Source organism: Botrytis porri (genome assembly GCF_014898465.1).
Source record: "Botrytis porri strain MUCL 3234 chromosome Unknown BPOR_016, whole genome shotgun sequence".
Classification (NCBI taxonomy): Eukaryota; Fungi; Ascomycota; class Leotiomycetes; order Helotiales; family Sclerotiniaceae; genus Botrytis; species Botrytis porri.
In genome coordinates this window covers 150,467-171,821 of record NW_024066090.1, presented here as the reverse complement: position 1 = coordinate 171,821, position 21,355 = coordinate 150,467, and the positions used below count along the sequence as shown (strand labels likewise).

Here is a 21,355-nt window from a genome sequence, read left to right as displayed (position 1 = left end):
TCAGCCTTACGGAGAAAGCAATGACTAAGCAAGGCCTAGGTCAAGCTCAAGGAGCTCCAAAAGTTATCATTTCTCAAGTGAAAAAACAAACCATAATTCAATGCAAATTCAACAATTATTACTCCATTGAATCTCATTACGCCCAATTCTTTGAAAACCGTGTCTTACACACGCCCACGATCCTTACAGTATCACTTCACAATCGCAGTGACAAACACATACAAACGTGCAGCCTCGAGCTGAGCTCATCCGCTACAATGTCAAGTATTGATGACTTGTTCAAGGTGCGCATATTGTGTTCTAGGCCCATGTTTTCCCGTCTAACATTCTGTAGAAGCCAGCTTTACCCAGCCATAAGCGCAAATTAGAACCAACTCGAGATCCTAGTCAGCAACCCTCCTCTTGCGTGCCCCAACCCATTGCTAAGCAATCCATTAGATGAAATATACAAATCCGCGAAATTATCCGCGAACGGCCATGCGAAAAGCAATGGTAAACAACCGGCAGTAGAAGAGGATGATGATATAGAAGCTGGTCCTTCCGCTCCACCTGAGGACGATGAAGAAGACTATGGACCAGATGTTCCGGACGATGAAGAGGGTCGATTTTTCGGTGGTGGTATCACAAAAGATGAATCTGAAATATTAGATTACATGGATGGACAAGAAAGCGCAGAGATTGTTCCTGAGAAAATCGATTTGGCGTGGTTACGGAAGATGGCCCTGAACTTTGAGAAGAAGATCACGAAGAATGCGGAATTGAGAGCTAAGTTTGAAAGCGATCCGCATAAGTTTATGGGGAGCGAAGCGGAACTAGATGCAGACATCAAAGCTCTAAGTATTTTATCAGAACACCCTGAATTATATGGAGAATTTGCGAAGCTAGGTTGCGTTGGAAGCTTGGTTGGGTTACTGGCGCACGAAAATACAGATATTGCGATTGATGCCGTGGAGATTATCAGCGAACTTACGGACGAAGACGTGGAGGCCGAACAAGAACAATGGAATCAAATTGTGGATGCTATGATTGAGGCAGATTTATTAGATCTGTTGGTTTCGAATTTTGCGCGGTTCAATGAGAACAATGAGTCGGATAGGAGTGGTGTATACCATGCATTGTCCGTGTTGGAAAATTTGGCATCGAGAATAACGCTTGCGGAAAAGATTGGCCAGGAAACAAACATACTGAATTGGTTACTAAATCGAATACCGAAAAAAGAGTCGCCAGTGAGCCAGAACAAACAATACGCAGCAGAAGTCATGGCAATTCTACTCCAATCATCTTCACTAAATCGACGGAAGCTTTGCGAATTAGACGGTGTCGATCTCCTACTTCAAATATTGGCAGCCTACAGAAAACGCGATCCTATCAAAGGAACCGAGGAAGAAGAATTCGTGGAAAACGTATTCGACTCCTTAACCTGCTGTGTTGATGAACCAGAAGGGAAACAAAAGTTTGTTGAAGCAGAAGGTGTCGAACTTTGTTTGATTATGGTCAAAGAGGGAAAAATGAGTAAATCACGCGCACTTAGACTATTAGACCATGCATTGGGAGGACAATCTGGCGCAGAAGTTTGTGAAAAGCTGGTAGAGGCGGCGGGTCTCAAAGTAGTATTTGGAATGTTCATGAAGAAAATCGACAGTCAAACCATCGAACATTTACTAGGGATATTCTCAAGTCTACTGCGTCTACTGCCTGCCAATCAAGCCGGTCGGATTCGTACGCTTGCAAAGTTCGTAGAGAAAGACTATGAAAAGATAGGTAAGCTTGTGAAACTTCGTCGAGACTATGCAGCACGTGTATCGGCTGTAGATACGGAAATCCGTAAAGAACAAACGAGACTTAGCGCGGAAGAAAGAGAAGAGAGGGCGGACGAATGGTTGTCGAGGAGGATGGACGCGGGATTGTTTTGTTTGCAGACTGTTGATGTTATTTTGGCATGGCTAGTGGCGGAGGATGCAGGAGCGGAAAAAAAGATTCGGGAACTATTGGCGGAGAGAGATGAGGGGTTGGATCTACTGAAGGAGACGATACAAGAGCAATTGGATACCCTGGTGGGAGGAGATGAGGAGGGAGATGGCGAGGAGAAATTGATGAAGGATATGTTGGGAACGTTGGTAGAATTTTTGACTTGATGGAAATTGACATATGTAAAATTTGAAGGGGGCTTCCAAAAGTGTAGAAAACCGAACAGCTAATTGTCAAAATCTGAAAATTAACAAATTGAAACATTCACAGTCCTGCTGCTCCCTTTTATCATATTGCAAACTTTCGCTGTCGCGCCCCCTATACGTCGGCTTTCGAGACAGAGCTTCGCTAATTTATTTATGAAGCTGCTAATAGATGTTCACATTCTGCAGCATGATATACTACCTACGAAACCCAAGTGAACAAAAATAAACAATTACCAAACATATTTCACATCTGCTCTATCAGAGTATACACCCCCATTCTACTCCATCCATCTACCTACTTACCGACCTACCTACGTATCACAGAACCATAAACCTTAGCTCTACGCTTCCACCCATTTTCTTCTCTATGTACACACATACATACCTACCTATATAGATATACTCCTCCTCCATTAATATTCACCATCCCCTTTACCTACTTCTAAGAATTATCGAATCCCCCATCTAACCCCTATGATATTGCTGAAGAGAGCTCAAAAGGGAGGGGTTTTTGGAATATCAATCAAAATAACAATAACAATATACAAATCCAGAAGAGACAATTAGATAGAGATCCTGTTGAGACTATCTACTATGTGTGTATGCACGCACGAGACAAGGAATTAAGCTTACGATTTTGAATATAAATCTTGAGTTTTTCTACCCTATCTAATCCAATCCATATAATATCTATACATACCTAGCTACCGCACAATAATCAATTAGACAAACTACTTCCATCCACTCATTCAACGACCCTATCTCTACGTGAGAGAAAAAGAGGTCAAAATCAATCAATCCAATAAATTCTACAATAAATCAATCGATAATAAAATTGTAAATGTTACCAGTACCAAATACATCCTTGAGTAATTTCCAATCGCTAGGATTATTTAAACAGTTAATTCTTTCAATTGGAATGGAACATTTGGATTAGTGAAGGGCTTTACTAGTGATCGATTCCGGCCTGCTTTTTCTCCTGCCTATGTAGAGCCACCCAAAATAAGAGACGTGAATTGAGTCCCCTTTCAAAGAACTCTTAATTGAATTATAAATCCGTTTCAAGTCCAATACTAAACTCTAAGGAGATCAAATGAAAATTTGAGTCTTCTGTATATTAACAATCAAAACTCTTACTATTTGATCCAATATCAAAAAGAGATTCGAATTATTAAAGTCCTTTTGAATAATACTCAACTTCTACATACCTCTTATTTCGGTTGCATCGAGCCCCACGTACCCTGTTCTCCATTCGGTCTAATGATTTCTTCTGTATATATTTAAACAATCTCCCCACCTCCATCAAAAGAGACACTCATCTCTTCATGGCCTGATAGTTCAGTGGTAGAATTCTTGCTTTGGGTTTACAAATTCAAAATGTAAGAGGTCTCCGGTTCGATCCCGGATTAGGCCCAATCAGTTAACCCGGAACTTTTTGTTTCTTTGCCCTGTCTTGCTCTCCTCCCTTTCCCTCCATACAAGCTCCAAGATTGGTCATCGCACGAGATAGAGGGTGTGTGTGTGAGCGAGCATTCAACATTTTGCAGAACAAGTGGGGAGAGAGACCCCGAAAAGTCAGACTGAAAGTTGGGGATTCATTCACTGCGTAGTGAGTGGGGTTAAGCTGTGAGATGTGGATCAAGTTGGGCATTCACTTGGCGAGCTTGGTTGACGTGTCGGTTAGAACAATGTTAGAACAATCTAGGGCTAGGGAGGGGAATGGTGGGTGATCATCATGCCTCTTCCGAAGTATAAGGAGTTTGAAGAAATCCGCCCTTTTGCCCTTCCTTCGGAAGAGGCCTGTGTTGTGTGTCAGCACGACGCACTTGTTGACTCGGACGTGTGTCTTGCACCGTCGTAAGACATACATACATACAGTCATTATTATATATTTCACAAGACCTTACAAGACGACAAGAAGGCATTAGTAATCTTCAAACCCATCTAACTCAAAGGTGAGATGTACTTAAATTCGATATGCTATTGTTGCATTCATTATCATTTAATCAGTATACATTGAGGGTACCATTTTCACCTAATCATCCGCTATGTTACACCTAAAAGAACCTCCATCCCGCTGAAGTGAAATCACAAAACGCCAATACCCCGCCGAGTTTCATTTGATTCTTAGCAAAAAATTTAATGCTGACTCCACTCAATACTGTCCAAAGCAATACCTTCCTGTACGAGCTCCCAAAGTGGACTCAACTCTCGTAAGAATGTGACTCGGTTTTCAACTGCTTTCAAGACGTAATCAATTTCAGACTCGGTTGTGAAACGTCCAATACCAAATCTGATACTGCTGTGTGCACTTTCATCACTGCTACCGAGTGCCCGAAGGACGTAACTGGGTTCGAGGGAGGCAGATGTACAAGCACTTCCTGAGGATAGAGCAATATCCTTAAGTGCCATCAAAAGAGATTCTCCCTCGACATAAGCGAAAGAAACGTTTACACAACCTGGATAGAAATGGTTTGGGTCGCCATTTTGAGTGGTGTGCTCCATTGCGAGAAGGCCCTTGAGAAGTCTGTCCGAAAGCTTCTTGACGCGAGCGTGGTCATACTATTGTATTGTCAGCACAAATCCAACTTCAATGATTACTGTAATTCAAATAATTGAGTAGCTAAATCAGACAAGGTACTGTGAGTCGTCAAAGAAGCCTCAACTTGCAAGCAAGGAGGCCACTAGGAAAGCCATGCATATGTAAAGTAGGTCATCATGTAAGCAAGAGGAGAAAAGAAATATCAAAGCTTACATCCAACTCTTCCTTTGCAATCCGGCAAGCTTCACCAAAGCCAACAACTAACGCAGGTGCGAGAGTACCACTTCTCAAACCTCTCTCTTGTCCACCTCCACTGATGATTGGGTCAAGTCTGACCCTAGGTCTTCTGCGTACGTAACATGCACCGATACCTTTTGGTCCATAGATCTTATGAGATGAGATTGACATCAAATCAATATTCATCGCATTGACATCCAAAGGAATCTTTCCTACAGCTTGTGCGCCATCGGTGTGGAAGAAGACCTTCTTTGAGCGGCAGAGTTTACCTATTTCTTCAAGTGGTTGGATTACGCCGATCTCATTGTTGACTGCCATAATACTGACAAGGGCTGTTTCGGGTCGAATAGCGGCTTCAAGTTCGGCCATATCAACCAGGCCACTTTGCTGCACTGGCAAATATGTAACATCGAAACCTTCGTCTTGCAAATGCCTACAACTGTCCAATACACATTTGTGCTCTGTTTGGGTTGTGATAATATGCCTCTTCTTTCCTGCCCTGCCAAAGAACCTCGCTACACCCTTAACACTCATGTTGTTACTTTCAGTAGCTCCACTTGTGAAAATGATCTCTTTCGGGTCAGCTCCAATCAGTGTGGCAATGTGTTCTCTTGCTTCTTCTGTCGCCACGTCGGCTTCCCAACCATAGGCGTGAGTTCTCGAATGTGGGTTGCCGTATAAACCGGTGTAGAAAGGTAACATCTTATCCAGTACTCGTGGATCTAATGGTGTGGTAGCTTGCATATCTAAGTAGATTGGTCTATTGCCTTCGTCCATGACCGTAGCTTGCTTAAGCACGCCTAAGCAGATGTCAGTTAAGCTTCTTCACATACAAGATTTTGTGCGAGGGGCAAATACCAGCCATTGGACTCATCATCGCATCAGCATTTACGGAAGTTCCAGAAATTGATTGATCCTGAGGGTGCTTGCCAGTCTCTTTAAAGAAAGCTTTCTGTTCTGATCGAATCGCAGTATCAACAGTAACTTGAGCGCTATCCTTCTTCGTCTCGGAAACATAACCCCTCCTTGATGATATGGACGCCACCCGAGCAAACGCGGAGCTTCTCAGCAGTCCAGCGGCTGGCGATGACGGTTTGAAGCAAAGGCGCGAGGCCTGCCTCAATGATTTTGAAGCCAGACTCGACATCATCATGAATGATAAATGATGGTTTTGATGATATCAAAGTGGAAGGGAATTCCATTGAAGACTTTAGAATTTGAAATTCTACCGGATTAAATGATAAAATAAAGCCAAACTCTCTTTGTACTAGGCTTCGTGCTAACTCCGTAGTTGTCTTGCGAATCACCGAAAATTGAAAGGAATCTGCAATGTAATTGGCCATCTTTGTTAAAACAAGCGGGAGCGGGACAGCGGATTGATGGGCATCCTTGGAAGCCATAGATATGAGGCATGCATGAATGGATTTGGTATATTCTCTGTAAGAACAACCAATCAAGATTGGAGAATAGATGTACTACAGCAAGTTTATGTGCTGAGTAATCAATCCATGGATCCATTACCATCAAAAAGTGGCGGATAATGGTGGCAGTCCACGGGTGGTGAGTCAGTCTGGTGACAGCAGTCGTAGTGGCATTCATAATTATCATTATAATTTTGGATGACTTCATAAACTTTTTATGCATTCCCATCCCGTCTTACCCTGCCCACCTGCAGCGTTGAGAATGCCGTGTTATGTTATTACCCCCCCATGTGAGTTGATGCAAACGATCCGACGATTCCATTGAATTCGGTTCATGAACATTTTGACTTTTGAATGCGCTCCAAAGCAAGTTTTCTTCCACTTCGACATATTGGACCGGGGAATACCTTCATGTGCTTCCTGTATTATTGTTACTTGCTCTTGACCCATTCATTCGTCTTCTCTTGCGAGGTTTTATCAGCCGTTATCATTGGGAATCCTTCTTCCTATAGCTATCGGGGCTGATAGAAACCGCCGTCAACAAGATCTGCTCAGCCACTCCTCGTCATCGTCTGTACTAGGTACCTACTGAAAACAACCCTGAAATACCACCAGAGGCATCTTTCTACTTTAATAAACATCACAACTCATCACAACAAACACACAACTCTACAAACAAAGGCTTCTGTTAATCGGTTCGAAAATCTTCCACTAAGCTTTTTCTTGTTGGATTTTGAAGCTAAAATTGGGACATGTCCTTCAAGGGCTTTCAAAAATCCCTGGTCAGAGTGAGTATGACTGATCATGATCAAGCCGGATCGCGGGGGATTCTTGCAATTTTGACTGACTGATTACCAGGCGCCTCAAACGCTCAAAGCCAAGTTCAATCTAGGGGAACAAACCAAAGATGCCGTTTATATTGATGCGGAACGGCGGTTCCAGGAGTTGGAAACCGAGACGAAAAAGCTGCACGATGAGAGTAAAAAATACTTTGAAGCTATTAATGGCATGATGAACCATCAGATTGAATTCTCCAAAGCGATCGCCGAAATCTACAAACCGATTTCAGGAAGAGTGTCCGACCCAGATTCCCTGGTTCAAGAAGGAAATCCAGAGGGAATCAGGGCATGCGAAGAATACGAAGAAATTTGCAAGGACCTCTTGGCGACTCTACAACCCGAGCTGGAAATGATTGAGACAAGAGTGATTCGACCTGCCGATGAATTATTAGAGATTATCAAGGTGATCAGGAAAACTGCGCTCAAACGCCAGCACAAGCAATTAGATTATGACAGACATCGAGCTACACTCAAGAAACTACAAGACAAGAAAGAGAAGACTTTGAAGGACGAGAAAGCCATGTATAAAGCGGAGAATGATGTTGAACAAGCAACTCAAGAGTTCAATTATTATAATGACCTCTTGAAGGACGAGTTACCTAAACTTTTTACGTTGGAGCGCGAGTTTATTCGTCCATTGTTTCAATCGTTTTACTATATGCAACTGAACGTCTTTTATACCCTACACGAGAGGATGCAAGGATGTGATATTGGATACTTTAATCTCCAGCTCGATATCGAGGAAGGGTTTGAGGCGAAACGAGGCGATATCCGAGACCAGGCAGAAGCCCTTTCCATTGTGAAGTTTAAGACGACAGGTGCCAAACGCCCACCAAAACCTCTTGCTCTCGGTGGACCCAATCGTCTTGCCATTGAGAACAAGCCATCTACATCCACAGCGTTGACTACGACTCCAAATCGCCGCGCATCAACAGACTTCTCATCGTCGGAAAAGCCACCACCACCTTACTCTTCGATGTTATCTCCTACGAATCCTAGCAACAGCGTGATACGATCGGCGTCGACAGGTAGTTCATGGGGCGCTGCCGCTAAAGCGAAAAAAGCGGCACCTCCACCACCAAAACCGAAGCCATCGAGGCTCAGTGGTGCGCCAGCTGCTGAGACTGCTACCGCACTGTATGATTATGAGGCACAAGCAGGGGGTGATTTAAGCTTCAGTGCTGGAGAGACAATTGAAATTGTGACGAGAACTAGTAATGAGAACGAATGGTGGATTGGGAAGATTCATGGAAAACAAGGGCAATTCCCTGGTAAGTCTTTCCGAATCACTCACAAATTCGTTGCTTAAGTTAACACCAATATTTAGGAAACTATGTCAAAGTCAACTAATAAGATTATAAGTCTGAAAACAATAATTCTTATCAATACCCTTACATGGCAAAACTTTTGAATCATCATATTCCCGGGGACCTTTTGGGATTGCGCATTTAGACAAGTAACATTGTTTACTTGAAAAACAACACGGTGCATCGGAGTAGGTAGGATTTTGGAGCAGAGGAATCGACGGATAAAGACACGGGTGTGAATCTGAGCATGTACTTACATAGCAAATAAATAATACGATTCTTACTTTCTGATGAATAAATTGAGAGTTTGCTTGCGGTCAAACGTTCTCGGCTGATATGATATCTTTCTATTCGAGGCCTTTGAAGCAGCACCAATATGCACGAAGAGGATATTAGTGTTGCGGAAAATACTTCAGCCCCCAGTGACATTGAACAAGTCGCATATGAGAGCAGCCAAGAGCAGACAAGTAAACTGAATTGGTATTCGTTGATGAGTATCTTACCTGCCATCGACATATGCATTTAGTGCACAAGATCAGTTTCGGCTCGGTCATTCATGTTGTATTGTGTTGTGTAATAGTGAGCATCTGGGCATACATGCACGACATTACTTGACGGCTATACGCACGGCATGATTTGATCTGATATGAGATGCATATGCGGAAAATGTCGTTTTGGTTGGAATTACAATGCAGGTTTATGGTGTGTATGTGTGTTTGGGGGGACGAACGAAGTAATGGTAGAGGGTAGTGGTAGGTAGGTAGGTAGGTAGGTAGGTAAGTATATATGTATGTAAATGAATTCTGTGTGTATACGTATGCATATGTGTGTAAGGTAGGTACAAATCGAGGATTTGTGTAGAATAGATGTTTTATGTGGTTTAGATATAGATACTAGGTAGGTAGGTAACTTGTGATGTTTTTAGATTAGATTGGGTTGGATTGGGATGATGTATCAGAAACGTTTTTTACTTTTACTTTTACTTTCTTAGTTTTTTTTTATGTATATTAATCCATGGAGGCTGGAGGCTGAATATGAATGGAGATGAAGAAGATGAGGATGTAGATGAAGATGAGGGTTAGTATGAGATGGTGATTAATATGTGATGAGTATATGATGAGTATATGATGAGTATATGATGAGTATATGATGAGTATATGATGAGTATATGATGAGTATATGATGAGTATATGATGAGTATATGATGAGTATATGATGAGTATATAATGAATATATGATAAGTATATGATAAATATATGATAAGTATATAATGAGTATATAATAAGTAGATAATAAATATATGATAAGTATATAATGAGTATATAATAAGTAGATAATAGTAGTAGTAAATTCATAATCAATTCGATCTATATAGCTATACTAAGATTATATGATACATCTATATTTATATTTAATTAAATAAAATAAATAGGAAAAGATATAAAAACTTATCCCCCCTTAATATCCCATCGAGTTATTTGTATTATATATCTATTCTATTCAACATTTATAGTTTATAATATCTATACTTTCAAAGATAATATCGTTACAATTACTTCGTTTTTATTTTACAAGTTAATAATATATAATCTATTTTTATTCGATATAATATAATTTAACACTAAATGACTCATATTATCAAGTAGTTTACTTTTATTTTAATTTACACCTTTCTTTTTTAATATATATTTTATTAATAATCTATAATGAATTCGAATAATTAAAAAGTTTATATAATTCTTATCATCGAATCTATTTATAAAGATAAAAAACTAAGTATTTAAAAAAGCTACTATATTTTATAATATCCTTTATATAACTTTTCGATATAGAATAAAAGGTTTACCTTTTAATATAAAAACTCAAATCAATAATTATAAAATTATAGAATTAGAAGAAGAAATAATTGTTTAATATACACTTAATATAAATTTAAAAGGATTTTTATTTAAATTAAAGAATATAAAAGATATAACGAATTATATTCTTGAATTAAAAGATATAAAATATATTAGAAAGTTTTAAGTATATTAATTTGTAAAGTATTGAATTGAATTAAAGATATATTTTAATTATATTTATAATTTTCAAAGAGCTTATTAAAGAATGGTTTTAATTAATTATGAATATATAAGTAAATATAACATTTTGAATAAAGATTTTTATAATTTTAATAAAATAGACTTTATAATAGGGATTATATATATAATAATGATTATTATTAATATTGAGAGATATAGTAGAAGTAAATTAGTATAATTAGGTAATCGAGAATGGATTATAATAATAATATATAGAAATAAAGAGAATGAAATTATTCCTTTATTTCTAATAGTTCAAGAATAAATTTATCTTTTTAATTAATATATTAAAACAAATCTTTCTATAGAATAAACTATTAAATTTATATTTAATAAATAAACAAATAATAAAATAGATTTAAAATAATTGAAATATTTTGATAAGTATATTAAAAATCAAAGAAAGAGTAAATATTAAATGTTGATACTAAATAGACATAAAAATTATAAACCAATAGCTTTTCAAATATATTATAAAAAGAATAATATTATATATTTATATTTACTATTATATTCAAGTTATTTAATTCAACTATTTAATATTAATTATTTTAGTAATCTAAAATGTTTATATAATAATCAAATTAATAAATTTAATAAAATATATATTAATTATATTTCAAAGATTGAATTCTTTATAGCTTTTAAAACTATATATAAGGAATTAATTATTTTTTATGATATAAAATCAGAATTTCGAAGAATTAATTTAATTGTTACGGGAGCTGCCTCTAGGGTCACGTGGAAGTGTCTAGAGTTCTCTCAAGATGATTTAGACTAGACTTCAAATAGGAATTCAATAAGGTTATAACTAATTACAATTCTTGTAATTATAATAATGAAACTAATAATTATTCTTAAGCACAAAGCTTTATATTGTAATGAAACCTATTCCCTTATATAGACCTTCGTATTCTATAAATCGATAAGTCGATTACCATAAAGCCAATTTCGATAAATCGATTTCCTAATCATGTGATGTCCATCCCGTGACTAGTAATGATACTATTGTTTATTTAATCTATACTCTCTAGCCGATTGTTCCTATAGTGCTGTTTCCATAGGTCCCAATATTAAGGCCTTAGGTTTACCTTATAATCCATATTACGGTGCGGGTATCTCCATAATATTAATCTCATTTAATTCTAAAGCTATACTTTCGAAATTAAATATTCGAATTTATATATCTATCCCCTTCTTTTTCAATTTAAATTAATAGATTTCTTAAACCTTTTACAATCTAATTAAAACTTTTTCTCGATCAATATTAATTAAATCTCAAATAACTTATTATCAATTAAATTCCTTTACATTTATATTCGACATTATACTAATTCTAATTAAAAATATAAAGAAATTAGTTTATAAAAACATACTTTTAAATATAAAGATTTATATACTTCAAATAGTAAATAAAGTATTAAGCAAATATCAACATATGAAAAAAAACCTAATTATATTAAGAAAAAGTGCTTACTAAATAAAAGACTTTTAATATATTATTTTAACAAAAAGTTGATATTCAAATTTAATATAACAAATATCAAAAAAAAAGAAATTCTAATAAAAAAGTATTTTCTAATTGATATTATAATAAATACAAAAAGATAGAATATAATATAAAAACCTATTAAAATAATGTAATAGATCCTAAATTATTAGATTTTTAATAATTTCAATTAATTGATTCAATTATTGTTGAATAATATGAATTTGAAAGTATAAATTGAGGTGAAAGTAGGCCACTTGATAATATAGGCCACTCGGTATTAAACTATATTAGTAATATAAATCTTCTTTCTCCTCTTTTACAATACAACGATTTTTATTATTATTAATATTATCATTACAATAATATAACCTTACGATTACTTACCTCTACCTTATAGCAATTATGTTTTTTTATTTACTTTTTATCTTTCTTACTCTTTTCCTCTTTATTTACCTTACCTAATCTCTCATTTATCATTTATTTTGTTCTTTGTAATAGAATATAAATCTCTTTATATTCCTTTAGATATCCTATTATACTTTGTCCTATATCTATTTTATCATTCCTTTATCCCCATCAACTCGAACATCATTCTGTTGCTTTCGAAAATAAGTAGATATATAAATAAAGATTATATACATATACTCTATATACCTAGGCCGAGCCAGGCCAGGTAATGAGCCTCCTACACACAGCCTTATTGAATCGGTACTTGGCTGGGAGGCTGACTACCACCCTACCTTACCCTACTTTACCTTACCACCCTACTGCATATACTGCACTGTACAGAACAGACCCCTGATTTCTAAATCTGCTCACCGAATACCTAGATAGTCCTCTCGTTGTCATGTGCGCGTGGAGAGTTATTTGCTGCTGCGATTTGGATTTGGATTGGAGAATTGGAGAATGGAGAATGGGATTTGAGATTGAGGTTGAGGTTGAGATTGAGATTGAGATGGAATTTGAGAATTTGAGAATTTGGATTGGAGATGGCTATAGGGCAATGAGGGGTGGGGTATGTACTGGGTAAGGGGACTCGAGGTAGGTAACTATTTGTGATTGATTATCTAGTCAAGACTGTATGTATTGTAAGATGTCTGTTTGTCTATCTGTCTATCTATCTACCTCGTAATAACTAAATTGGAATAAAAAGAATTCTAACTCATAAATTCTTATTCTATTCTATTGATTTCCATCTTCGAAAATCGAAAATCGAATATCGAATATCGAATATCCCGAATCCCTAGTGTTCTTTTCGAAATTCAAGGGGATCGATACATAAGTAACAAGGGTAGATAGATAATAGTATCTTATATTATATACATGTAAGCCGAGGGGCGAGGAGCAAGGAGCAGCTCTACGCCCGATTTCTATGGAGACTGGATTTTGAACTGTGGAGGCTGGGTGAGTGAATTTCTTTCTTTCTTACTTACTTTCTTACTGCATAGGCTAGTCTAGTCTAGCTAGGTTCTTGCGTATGGATGGATAGATAGATAGATAGCTTGAGGAGGAATATGAGTATAATTATAGACCCGCTTATTTCGGGATATAAATCTACATACTAGCTAGCTAGCTAGCTGGGCCTGGATCTAGACCTAGACGTTCTTTACGTTTTACATGTGAGCCTAGATAGATAGTATAGCAAAATCTGCCTTGATAAAATGCTTGCTATGTATATAGAATGGAATAGAATTGAGTATGCCTGCATGGATGGATGGTGTGTGGTGTGTGGTGTGTATGACTAGGCTGTATCCATATATATGCATGATTGATATATTAACATTGACATTAACATTGACATTGGACATTGCACCTGACGAAAGTGGAGAAGGGAAGGAAGAGAGGAGGAGGGGTATGATGGAATACTTTAATTACCTAGTTAGCTAGTTACCTAGTTAGCAATATACACATCTCCCTCCCTCCATACACACTAAACAAATAGATCTGAAACACCCCCCCCCGCATCACAATACCACCTAGTCCTGTTTGCCTCGCCCGGTACATATGCAATGCTATGGTATTGTTGTATCGGTGCTAATATATATACCCGCCGCGTGCTATTGAAGAAACGTAGTTTTTACCCCTCACTCAACGTTCATACATAAATTCATACATACATACATTCACCGAGATGCATGTCCGAATCCGATATGCGTTGGAACATGATTTGATTTGGTATGTATAGTTATCGAAATAGGAATGTGCATTAGATATATATGTATCAAGAATGATATACGCTGCAATATACGCCCTAGATATAAACTAAGAAGTAAAAAGAGTGTGCCTTCCCTTTTACCCACCGTTAACGATTGCCGGTTTTCGATTCTTTCCGAAATAGTATCCGAGCCCGATATCTTGATACATGGCTTTCTCGTGCCAGATCCATGATGCTTTTGCAGTGGAAGAATCGGCCATTTCGTGTATGTTGAGATTTGTTTGACCACTTGCATCAGCAGCTCCGGCTACTACCGTCGAGTGTGAGTACTTTTCCGTATCCGTTTTCTTTTCCTTGCCCTTTCCTTTTCGATCAATTCCAACTGTCATATCTGCCTCCATTACATCCCTGTGCATCATCTGAGGATCGTGCGGATCCGCATCTTCCAGCTGTGCATTCACATCAAACGTATGACCAGTAGCCCTCCCATCAATATGCGGCCCCTCGCCCACTCCCTTCTTTCTCATCCCACCCCATTTCTTCAGCCCCGCCAACTTGATTGCCGGATCGAAACTCACAAAAATAATAGCCTGAGGACTATCATAACCCCCTGTAACATACACTAGACTTCTCTCATCGGCAGTGCCTTCCACGTTACCGAGATGAGTGGGCGGATTTAGTAGCTTGTACAGCTCGTCCAAGGCTTCGTTCGCTACTTCCGGATCCTGCGCTGGGGGCCAGTACGTAATATCTGATTGCTTGTACATTTGGCTCAGGGCGTCTTCAGCGTCAGATAGTGAGCACAATAGTCCAGCTTTAGAGGGGTGATCCGGAGGGTAAACAAGAGGTGGACCGATTGTCCGGGATCCGGCGCGAAGTCGTAATCTTTGTTTTCCTTGCCAGTCGGTGGGAAGAGGATCATCCACGATGTCAAGAAATGTTGACGAAGAAGAGTCGTAATATCGTATCCGGGATTTGGCAAGTGTGAATGTCTGATTAGAAGATCCATCGTAGCCTGCATGGACGAATTGCGGGAGTCTCTTTTGCGAAGGCATATAATTCGGATTATCGTCTTTCACAAGTAGTCGTAGAAGAGGGTCGTCGGGGTAAGCGCTTAGATCGCGGTCATTGTAGTTGTTGCAATCTTCCGAGGTACTTGATTGTGTATTTGCTGATGAAGAAGGGCCAGCTGAAACATCAGAGTACGACGCTGTTGCTTCTGAAGAAGAGATTTCGGTGCCAAAATATAGATCATCATCCATGTCATCGAATTTTGACGGGAAAATAATAGGGGTAGTATAGTAAGTGTGCTGACTTCTACTTGCTCCATGATACCACTCCTTTCGAGATTCAATAATTCTGAGTTCTCCGGTATTCTCATCCATATCAAGTCGAAGATTAGTCCATCGGTCATCAATGGGACCTTCTTCATGTTGACGCCGCCACATACTTTGATTCTTAGTTCTCTCGGTCAACTCTTCACAAGGGGAAGCGAGAGGGAATCTGATGCAATGATAGAATGAAGTCCAGTCTATCTCCTCAACTTCAAATGATGTCTGATTTGAGAGAGCATAGAAGTAGCCGTTATTAAGCTCAAAACAAACAGTTGATCCGATTTCCGACCCTACCATATCCGGAAGCCGGATTTTGTGATCGAACCATTCTCTTTCGGTAAGATTGAAGCCATGTATTACCCATCTCTTGTGATTGTCTGAGCCCAATTCCGAATGTGTACCATAGTAGAGATATTGCCCATCGTGGCGAACAAATAATCTCTCTATAGAGTCCAATTCTCTTACAACAAGGACTTCACTAGTCTCAATGCTGAATGCAATAAGCCACGAATTTGCATCTAGACCTGAGGTTTTGTAGACACATGAGATTATGCTGTCTGAACAATACAACACCTGGAATACACCTTTAGTATTGCAAGCAATTTCTGTGATAGCACTACTCAGCATTTCAGGAATGCTGACAACGGCTTCGCGACACGCCGAAGTATGGAGATTCAAGACTCTCAGTTGGTTATCGAGAGTATAGCACAAGACACCTTTGCAATAAAGATATGCATCCCCGAAACCAATCGTTGCTACTGAGTACGGATTGACCGTAGCGAAAGCCTCTCGCCTTTTCGCAACTCTTCGAAGAGTCGATGCACTAAGACCAGCAGTGTGCTTATTTGACAACGCTTCATTGCAAAAGGGTATCTTGTTCTATACAGTCTTTGTCAGCCACCTACGTGGCACGCACAGTCATGTTAACGACGGAGCGGGTAGCTTACTTGTACAATTAATCTGCATATGCTTTCCTCGGTAAGTAGGTACTTCAATGCCTTGCAAGAGAGGCCCAAATTAAAAACATCGTCGAAATTGATGTTTGTTATAATATTGGATAAAACTTCATATGGAAGGGAGAGCAGATTAAACATCAGATATTTCCGCAAAGACGCTAGGAATTTTAGCTGCACAACCGATATTAGCTTTTTGACCCGAGGACAATGGGGCATTTGATACATACATGCAAGTTGCGCACGAAAATTAAAGGGCCGGAATAAAGAAAGATATTTTTTCATCTGGAGGAAAAAGACTGTTGACGGGCTTACAAGGAGGCTGTTCCATTGTGGACTTATAGAGCGGGCTCAAAAGAGCCTCAAGAGTGATACGAGAAATTCGGGACTTTCATATCATAGTGACATTATCATTGTACTGCAGCCATCCCAAAAGCAGACAAGCAATATACAAAAATCGCGCACGTTGTGAGAAGAAGAGCCTCATATTTCATCGATCTTGATTGATTAGGTTCAACACCTAGGCGTTAGTTGCAGATTCAACAAGGGCATAATTAGTTGACATTATAAGGCGATCATCCATCCATCCTCTCGGCTAAGATGCATATCCATAGGTAAGGTTACGGTCCCACCCCTGTTTTTGAGGCTCTGCTTGTTCCGTGTATCTCCAGATTCGTAATTCGATAGACTACATGTTCCTCGATAATCAGGCGAAAAAGGTCATATGGCCAAGTCTATTGCGCTTCCGTTGTCTTGTGGTGAACGGCCCTTGAATATGCAAAATAGTACGCATATACATACACATGTACGCACACACGATGGAATGTCGGCTTTGTAAAAGTACCCACGAGGCATCTCGTTGCCTCATCTAGCATGTGGAAATTCAGGGGTAAATATGTCCATGGAATAGCATGGAGGCTGAGTCGAAAGAGACAGTGTGTTACACTAGCCAAGTGATATGCGGTACGGATTGAGTTTGACCTACATACCTGCCAATGTCGGTTGTGCCTTCAATTTCGGAATATAACAATCAATGTGAGTTGTTGGGAACAATGTGTAGTTATCTGTTGAGGCTCAAGTTCAAATGGTTGAAGAGGACCAACATGAGTTTAATATATCAGATTGGGACGGAAACAAAACAATGCAATCAGCAATCAGCAATCAGCAACTCAGGGGAAAGTGGGGTAAAGTTGAGGCTCAAAATGATCATCATATCGAATGGTTTAAGAGGCGGTGACATGATAAGAGCCGCGCTATCAAAGACACTAGTATCTGTTCCAAAACCCACAATCAACACAGACCTGGAACGAACGAAACATAATCGGCCAGATTGGGTTGCATTGCCAAGAAGAAGCTCGGAATTCAAGAGGTGAAAAGGGGGTTCCGAGAAAGAAATCCGAAAATTGCTCTTCGCTGGTGTCCAAACCAGGACACTTTCGCAACTGACAGAACGCTTTCCAGAACGTACCCGAGCGGTATCGATAGTGTCATCTCTACTTAGTGATGTATGGACATGTGAATAGCATCATTTTCGAAAGCGAGATTTCTCATGCTGTCAACCTCACCGTCTTACTGACCTTCACAATATGATCCCGATGATATGTCGTTGTGATGAATTCCATAACCAGCAAGCAAGCATTCGAATGATTCCAAGGAGATCATGTGACTCATGTCACATAGATTTAGCATGGAGCTTGTAATCCGACTCATCTGAGAGAACCCAAAGCTTGATCATTATTAATGGCCCCCATAGAAAAGTGTTGTACCTTCCTATCTCGTCACAGTCTCGGAAATTACATGTAGAGGATAGCGGCGGTCAGTTATATGGCCAATGAGAAGCCCTTCTCCTCGGTCCACTCACCCAAAACAATGATTTTTTCACGACACAACACTCGATGTACAATACACGTGACACTAAAGTCCGTGACAAAGTGATTACCTAAGTGAGAATACTAACTGGAAAGGATCAGACCCCTGATGAAGGGACCAACAAAAAGGGTTCCCTCGTAAAAAAATTCCAACTTTGCGGTAAGCGAGCTCCGTTATCGTAAGAACAGTACGGAGTTTAACAATAAATGGAATACCACTCGTCGACTCGTTCTCCTGATGGCGACTTTGGCTAGTCCTTACGAGGTCCATGGGTATATACTATATAGGTAACGTTTTGGCGAGACATTACTGAAGGTGGCGCAGGGTGTCGCAGGTTATTTCGAAAGAATTTCGACTTCCAACTTAGAATATGGGCCATCTGCAGAACTTCATCTCAGGCAGGAGAGTCGACCCATCTTCGCCACCACCTCGTCTACTGAAATTTCGATCCTCGAAAATATTTATCCTTTCGACAATATGTGTCGCAGTATTTACCGACATCTTTCTTTACGGAATCATCGTACCGGTTGTGCCTTTCTCACTCACCAAGCGCGCAGGTGTGCATGAATCTTCGGTCCAGAGCTGGGTATCTGTGTTACTCGCGGTTTATGGCGCAGCATTACTCATTGGAAGCCCGATTTCAGGATGGTACGCCGACCACTCAACATCAAGGCGTCTGCCACTGCTGATAGGCTTGGTCGCAATGGTTGGTTCGACGGTTATGTTGTGCCTGGCAAAGTCGGTTGCGTTGCTGATTGTGGGACGCATATTCGGAGGGCTGAGTGCCGCCATTGTGTGGACCGTGGGACTAGCCTTGTTGGTCGATACCGTTGGACAAGCCGAAATTGGAGAAATATTAGGTTATGTGAGCTTGAGTATGACTCTTGGGATTCTGGTGGCTCCCTTGTTGGGAGGAATTGTGTATGAGAAAGCTGGATATTATGCCGTTTTCTACATGGCTTTTGGATTATTAGTCTTGGATATTCTTCTTCGCTTAGTATTGATCGAGAAGAAAATGGCTCGGCAATGGTTAGACGACGAAGTCCCCACATCTGCCGGCAGTTCAGATTTATCAATTTCGCCTAATCGTAATGAGGATGCAGTTGTTGCAGATGCAGATGCACGTAATAAAAACGTTACAAACAAGGACGAGGAGAAGGTAGCACAAAGCAACCCCTTGGGTACCACCGAAGCTGCGCCAACTAGTCTCCAACAGATCAGTAAATGGCCTGCAATGTTTACTCTTCTGAGGTCCAGAAGGCTCTGTGCCGGACTGTGGGGTTGTGTGGTTCAAGCATCTCTGATGTCATCATTTGACGCTATTATCCCCCTATTCGTCCAAAAGACTTTTCACTGGGATTCTGTTGGGGCAGGATTGGTCTTTCTTGCCTTGATGATTCCTAATTTCGCCGCACCTGTTGTCGGTTGGGCATGTGATCGTTATGGCCCACGTTGGCCATGTGTCGGAGGATTTTGTTTTGCGATACCCTTTTGGATTCTCCTACGACTTGTCACGTATAATTCCTTGCACCAGAAAGTTCTTCTCTGCGCACTGCTAGCGCTCATCGGTGTCTCCTTGACATGTGTCATTCCAGGGTTGATGGCCGAGATTACATATATTGTTGAAGCCAAGGAGAAGCAGATACCTGGTCGATTTGGAAAGAACGGAGCATATGCACAAGCGTATGGTCTCTTTGTCACTGCTTTTGCGGCTGGTACTCTCATCGGTCCAATCTGGGCAGGTTATGTTCGAGACTCTGCAGGATGGGGCACAATGTCCTTGTCGTTGGGATTATTCAGTCTGACTGGTGCTGTCCCATGTTTAATCTGGACTGGAGGTCTAATAACAGATGCCAATGCGAAGACTGCAGAAGAAAGGGCGGTCAAACCTCAATTAACGACAACTAATGATCCTCTGGCTACAAAAATGAGTGCGGAGAATATTGTATAGTAAGTTAATTTTTTTGTATAGAAAAGCCATATACCCATCGAGAATATAGTAGATATGACATGAGGTTGGTATAGAAGATAATGTATATAATCACGTCTCTGAATTACCTGTACAATTATATATTATTCTTATTTCCAAAAGATCAAGTGAGATACTGTTTCATGATTCACAAGCATACATAGTATTAGACTCATCAACTCTGTTGCTGTTGCACTATACTGTTCATGAGATATCCCCTAATTCACCTACTCCACATTCGGTAAACCATAATTCTACCATCAATCGCCATCCTCACAATCCTCACATTTCCCCTCCATAATCCGCGCCCACAAACGATACACCATTCCACCTAATCTGTCAAAAGATCTCGATTATCTCACCACTGTCTATCGCAGAACATATGTTTATGTACATATCTCATCCCAAAACCTGTAAATCCACTCCTCACAATTCATTTTATAAACAAAACTATCTAACCCGCATACCGCAAAGAATACTCCAATAATACTCTCATACTCTACCATCCAATCCCAATCGTCTGGAATACACGGGATACTTGAAGCGCGGGAGGAACATACGAAGTCGGTTGTAGATGTAGACTGTGGGATTGATGTGGATATTATGGGATGAGATATATTTAGATTTTTGTTGGGGTAGAATGAATGGATGAGGAGATTCCGAGGGAGTTGGATAGAATAGGGATTTTAATGGTTACTTAAATGAATGATTTAAGAGTTTTAAATATGGGGTATGGGAATGAGAATTGTAAGGTATCCTGTAAAGGGGAGTAGATATAGGATTTATAGTGAGAGGATATAATATCAGATATAGACGCCTAACAAAGAGTGAATGTCTACTTATTCTGTGAATACATCAAAAAATCCCACACAACACAATACAAAACAAGACACACAATCCCTCCCAAACCACCCACTCTCCATCACCCCATACATGATACATCACCTACCCGATATAAACCCACTCAGAATCACCAATCCCA

General features: G+C 39.5%; 5 protein-coding genes across 5 annotated transcripts; 3 read left to right on the top strand and 2 right to left on the bottom strand.

Annotated features, from left to right (window-relative positions):
* Nucleotides 1-257: 257 nt before the first annotated feature.
* Nucleotides 258-2,135, top strand: EAF01_010282 (uncharacterized protein; the record flags this gene model as incomplete). Its single annotated transcript, XM_038918539.1, has 3 exons — nucleotides 258-284; nucleotides 335-386; nucleotides 439-2,135. The coding sequence occupies 3 exons, from the start codon at nucleotides 258-260 to the stop codon at nucleotides 2,133-2,135; spliced, it is 1,776 nt and encodes a 591-aa protein (XP_038765764.1).
* Nucleotides 2,136-4,101: 1,966 nt separating this feature from the next.
* On the bottom strand, nucleotides 4,102-6,279 carry EAF01_010281 (uncharacterized protein). The gene is made up of 3 exons (XM_038918538.1): nucleotides 5,812-6,279; nucleotides 4,930-5,753; nucleotides 4,102-4,736 (listed from the first exon to the last, which is right to left on the bottom strand). The coding sequence occupies exons 1-3, from the start codon at nucleotides 6,104-6,106 to the stop codon at nucleotides 4,314-4,316; spliced, it is 1,542 nt and encodes a 513-aa protein (XP_038765763.1). The 5' UTR covers nucleotides 6,107-6,279; the 3' UTR covers nucleotides 4,102-4,313.
* A 302-nt stretch (nucleotides 6,280-6,581) lies between these two features.
* On the top strand, nucleotides 6,582-8,815 carry EAF01_010280 (uncharacterized protein). Its single transcript, XM_038918537.1, has 3 exons — nucleotides 6,582-7,162; nucleotides 7,233-8,484; nucleotides 8,541-8,815. Exons 1-3 carry the CDS (start codon nucleotides 7,127-7,129, stop codon nucleotides 8,561-8,563), a joined length of 1,311 nt encoding a protein of 436 aa, XP_038765762.1. The 5' UTR covers nucleotides 6,582-7,126; the 3' UTR covers nucleotides 8,564-8,815.
* Nucleotides 8,816-14,057: 5,242 nt separating this feature from the next.
* EAF01_010279 (uncharacterized protein) lies at nucleotides 14,058-16,866 on the bottom strand (the record flags this gene model as incomplete). Its single annotated transcript, XM_038918536.1, has 3 exons — nucleotides 14,058-16,461; nucleotides 16,530-16,696; nucleotides 16,851-16,866. 3 exons carry the CDS (start codon nucleotides 16,864-16,866, stop codon nucleotides 14,386-14,388), a joined length of 2,259 nt encoding a protein of 752 aa, XP_038765761.1. The 3' UTR covers nucleotides 14,058-14,385.
* Nucleotides 16,867-18,774: 1,908 nt separating this feature from the next.
* Nucleotides 18,775-20,355, top strand: EAF01_010278 (uncharacterized protein; the record flags this gene model as incomplete). Its single annotated transcript, XM_038918535.1, has 1 exon — nucleotides 18,775-20,355. The coding sequence occupies one exon, from the start codon at nucleotides 18,775-18,777 to the stop codon at nucleotides 20,353-20,355; it is 1,581 nt and encodes a 526-aa protein (XP_038765760.1).
* Nucleotides 20,356-21,355: the final 1,000 nt, after the last annotated feature.

Excerpts from the sequence above, each read along its gene's own strand:
- EAF01_010281 (XM_038918538.1), bottom strand. The coding sequence starts at position 6,106 with ATGATGATGTCGAGTCTGGCTTCAAAATCATTGAGGCAGGCCTCGCGC. Across the intron at positions 5,754-5,811 it reads GATGATGAGTCCAATGGCTG|GCGTGCTTAAGCAAGCTACG; the intron begins GTATTTGCCCCT and ends ACATCTGCTTAG. Across the intron at positions 4,737-4,929 it reads TTGCAAAGGAAGAGTTGGAT|TATGACCACGCTCGCGTCAA; the intron begins GTAAGCTTTGAT and ends ACAATACAATAG.
- EAF01_010280 (XM_038918537.1), top strand. The coding sequence starts at position 7,127 with ATGTCCTTCAAGGGCTTTCAAAAATCCCTGGTCAGA. Across the intron at positions 7,163-7,232 it reads TTCAAAAATCCCTGGTCAGA|GCGCCTCAAACGCTCAAAGC; the intron begins GTGAGTATGACT and ends ACTGATTACCAG. Across the intron at positions 8,485-8,540 it reads AAAACAAGGGCAATTCCCTG|GAAACTATGTCAAAGTCAAC; the intron begins GTAAGTCTTTCC and ends ACCAATATTTAG.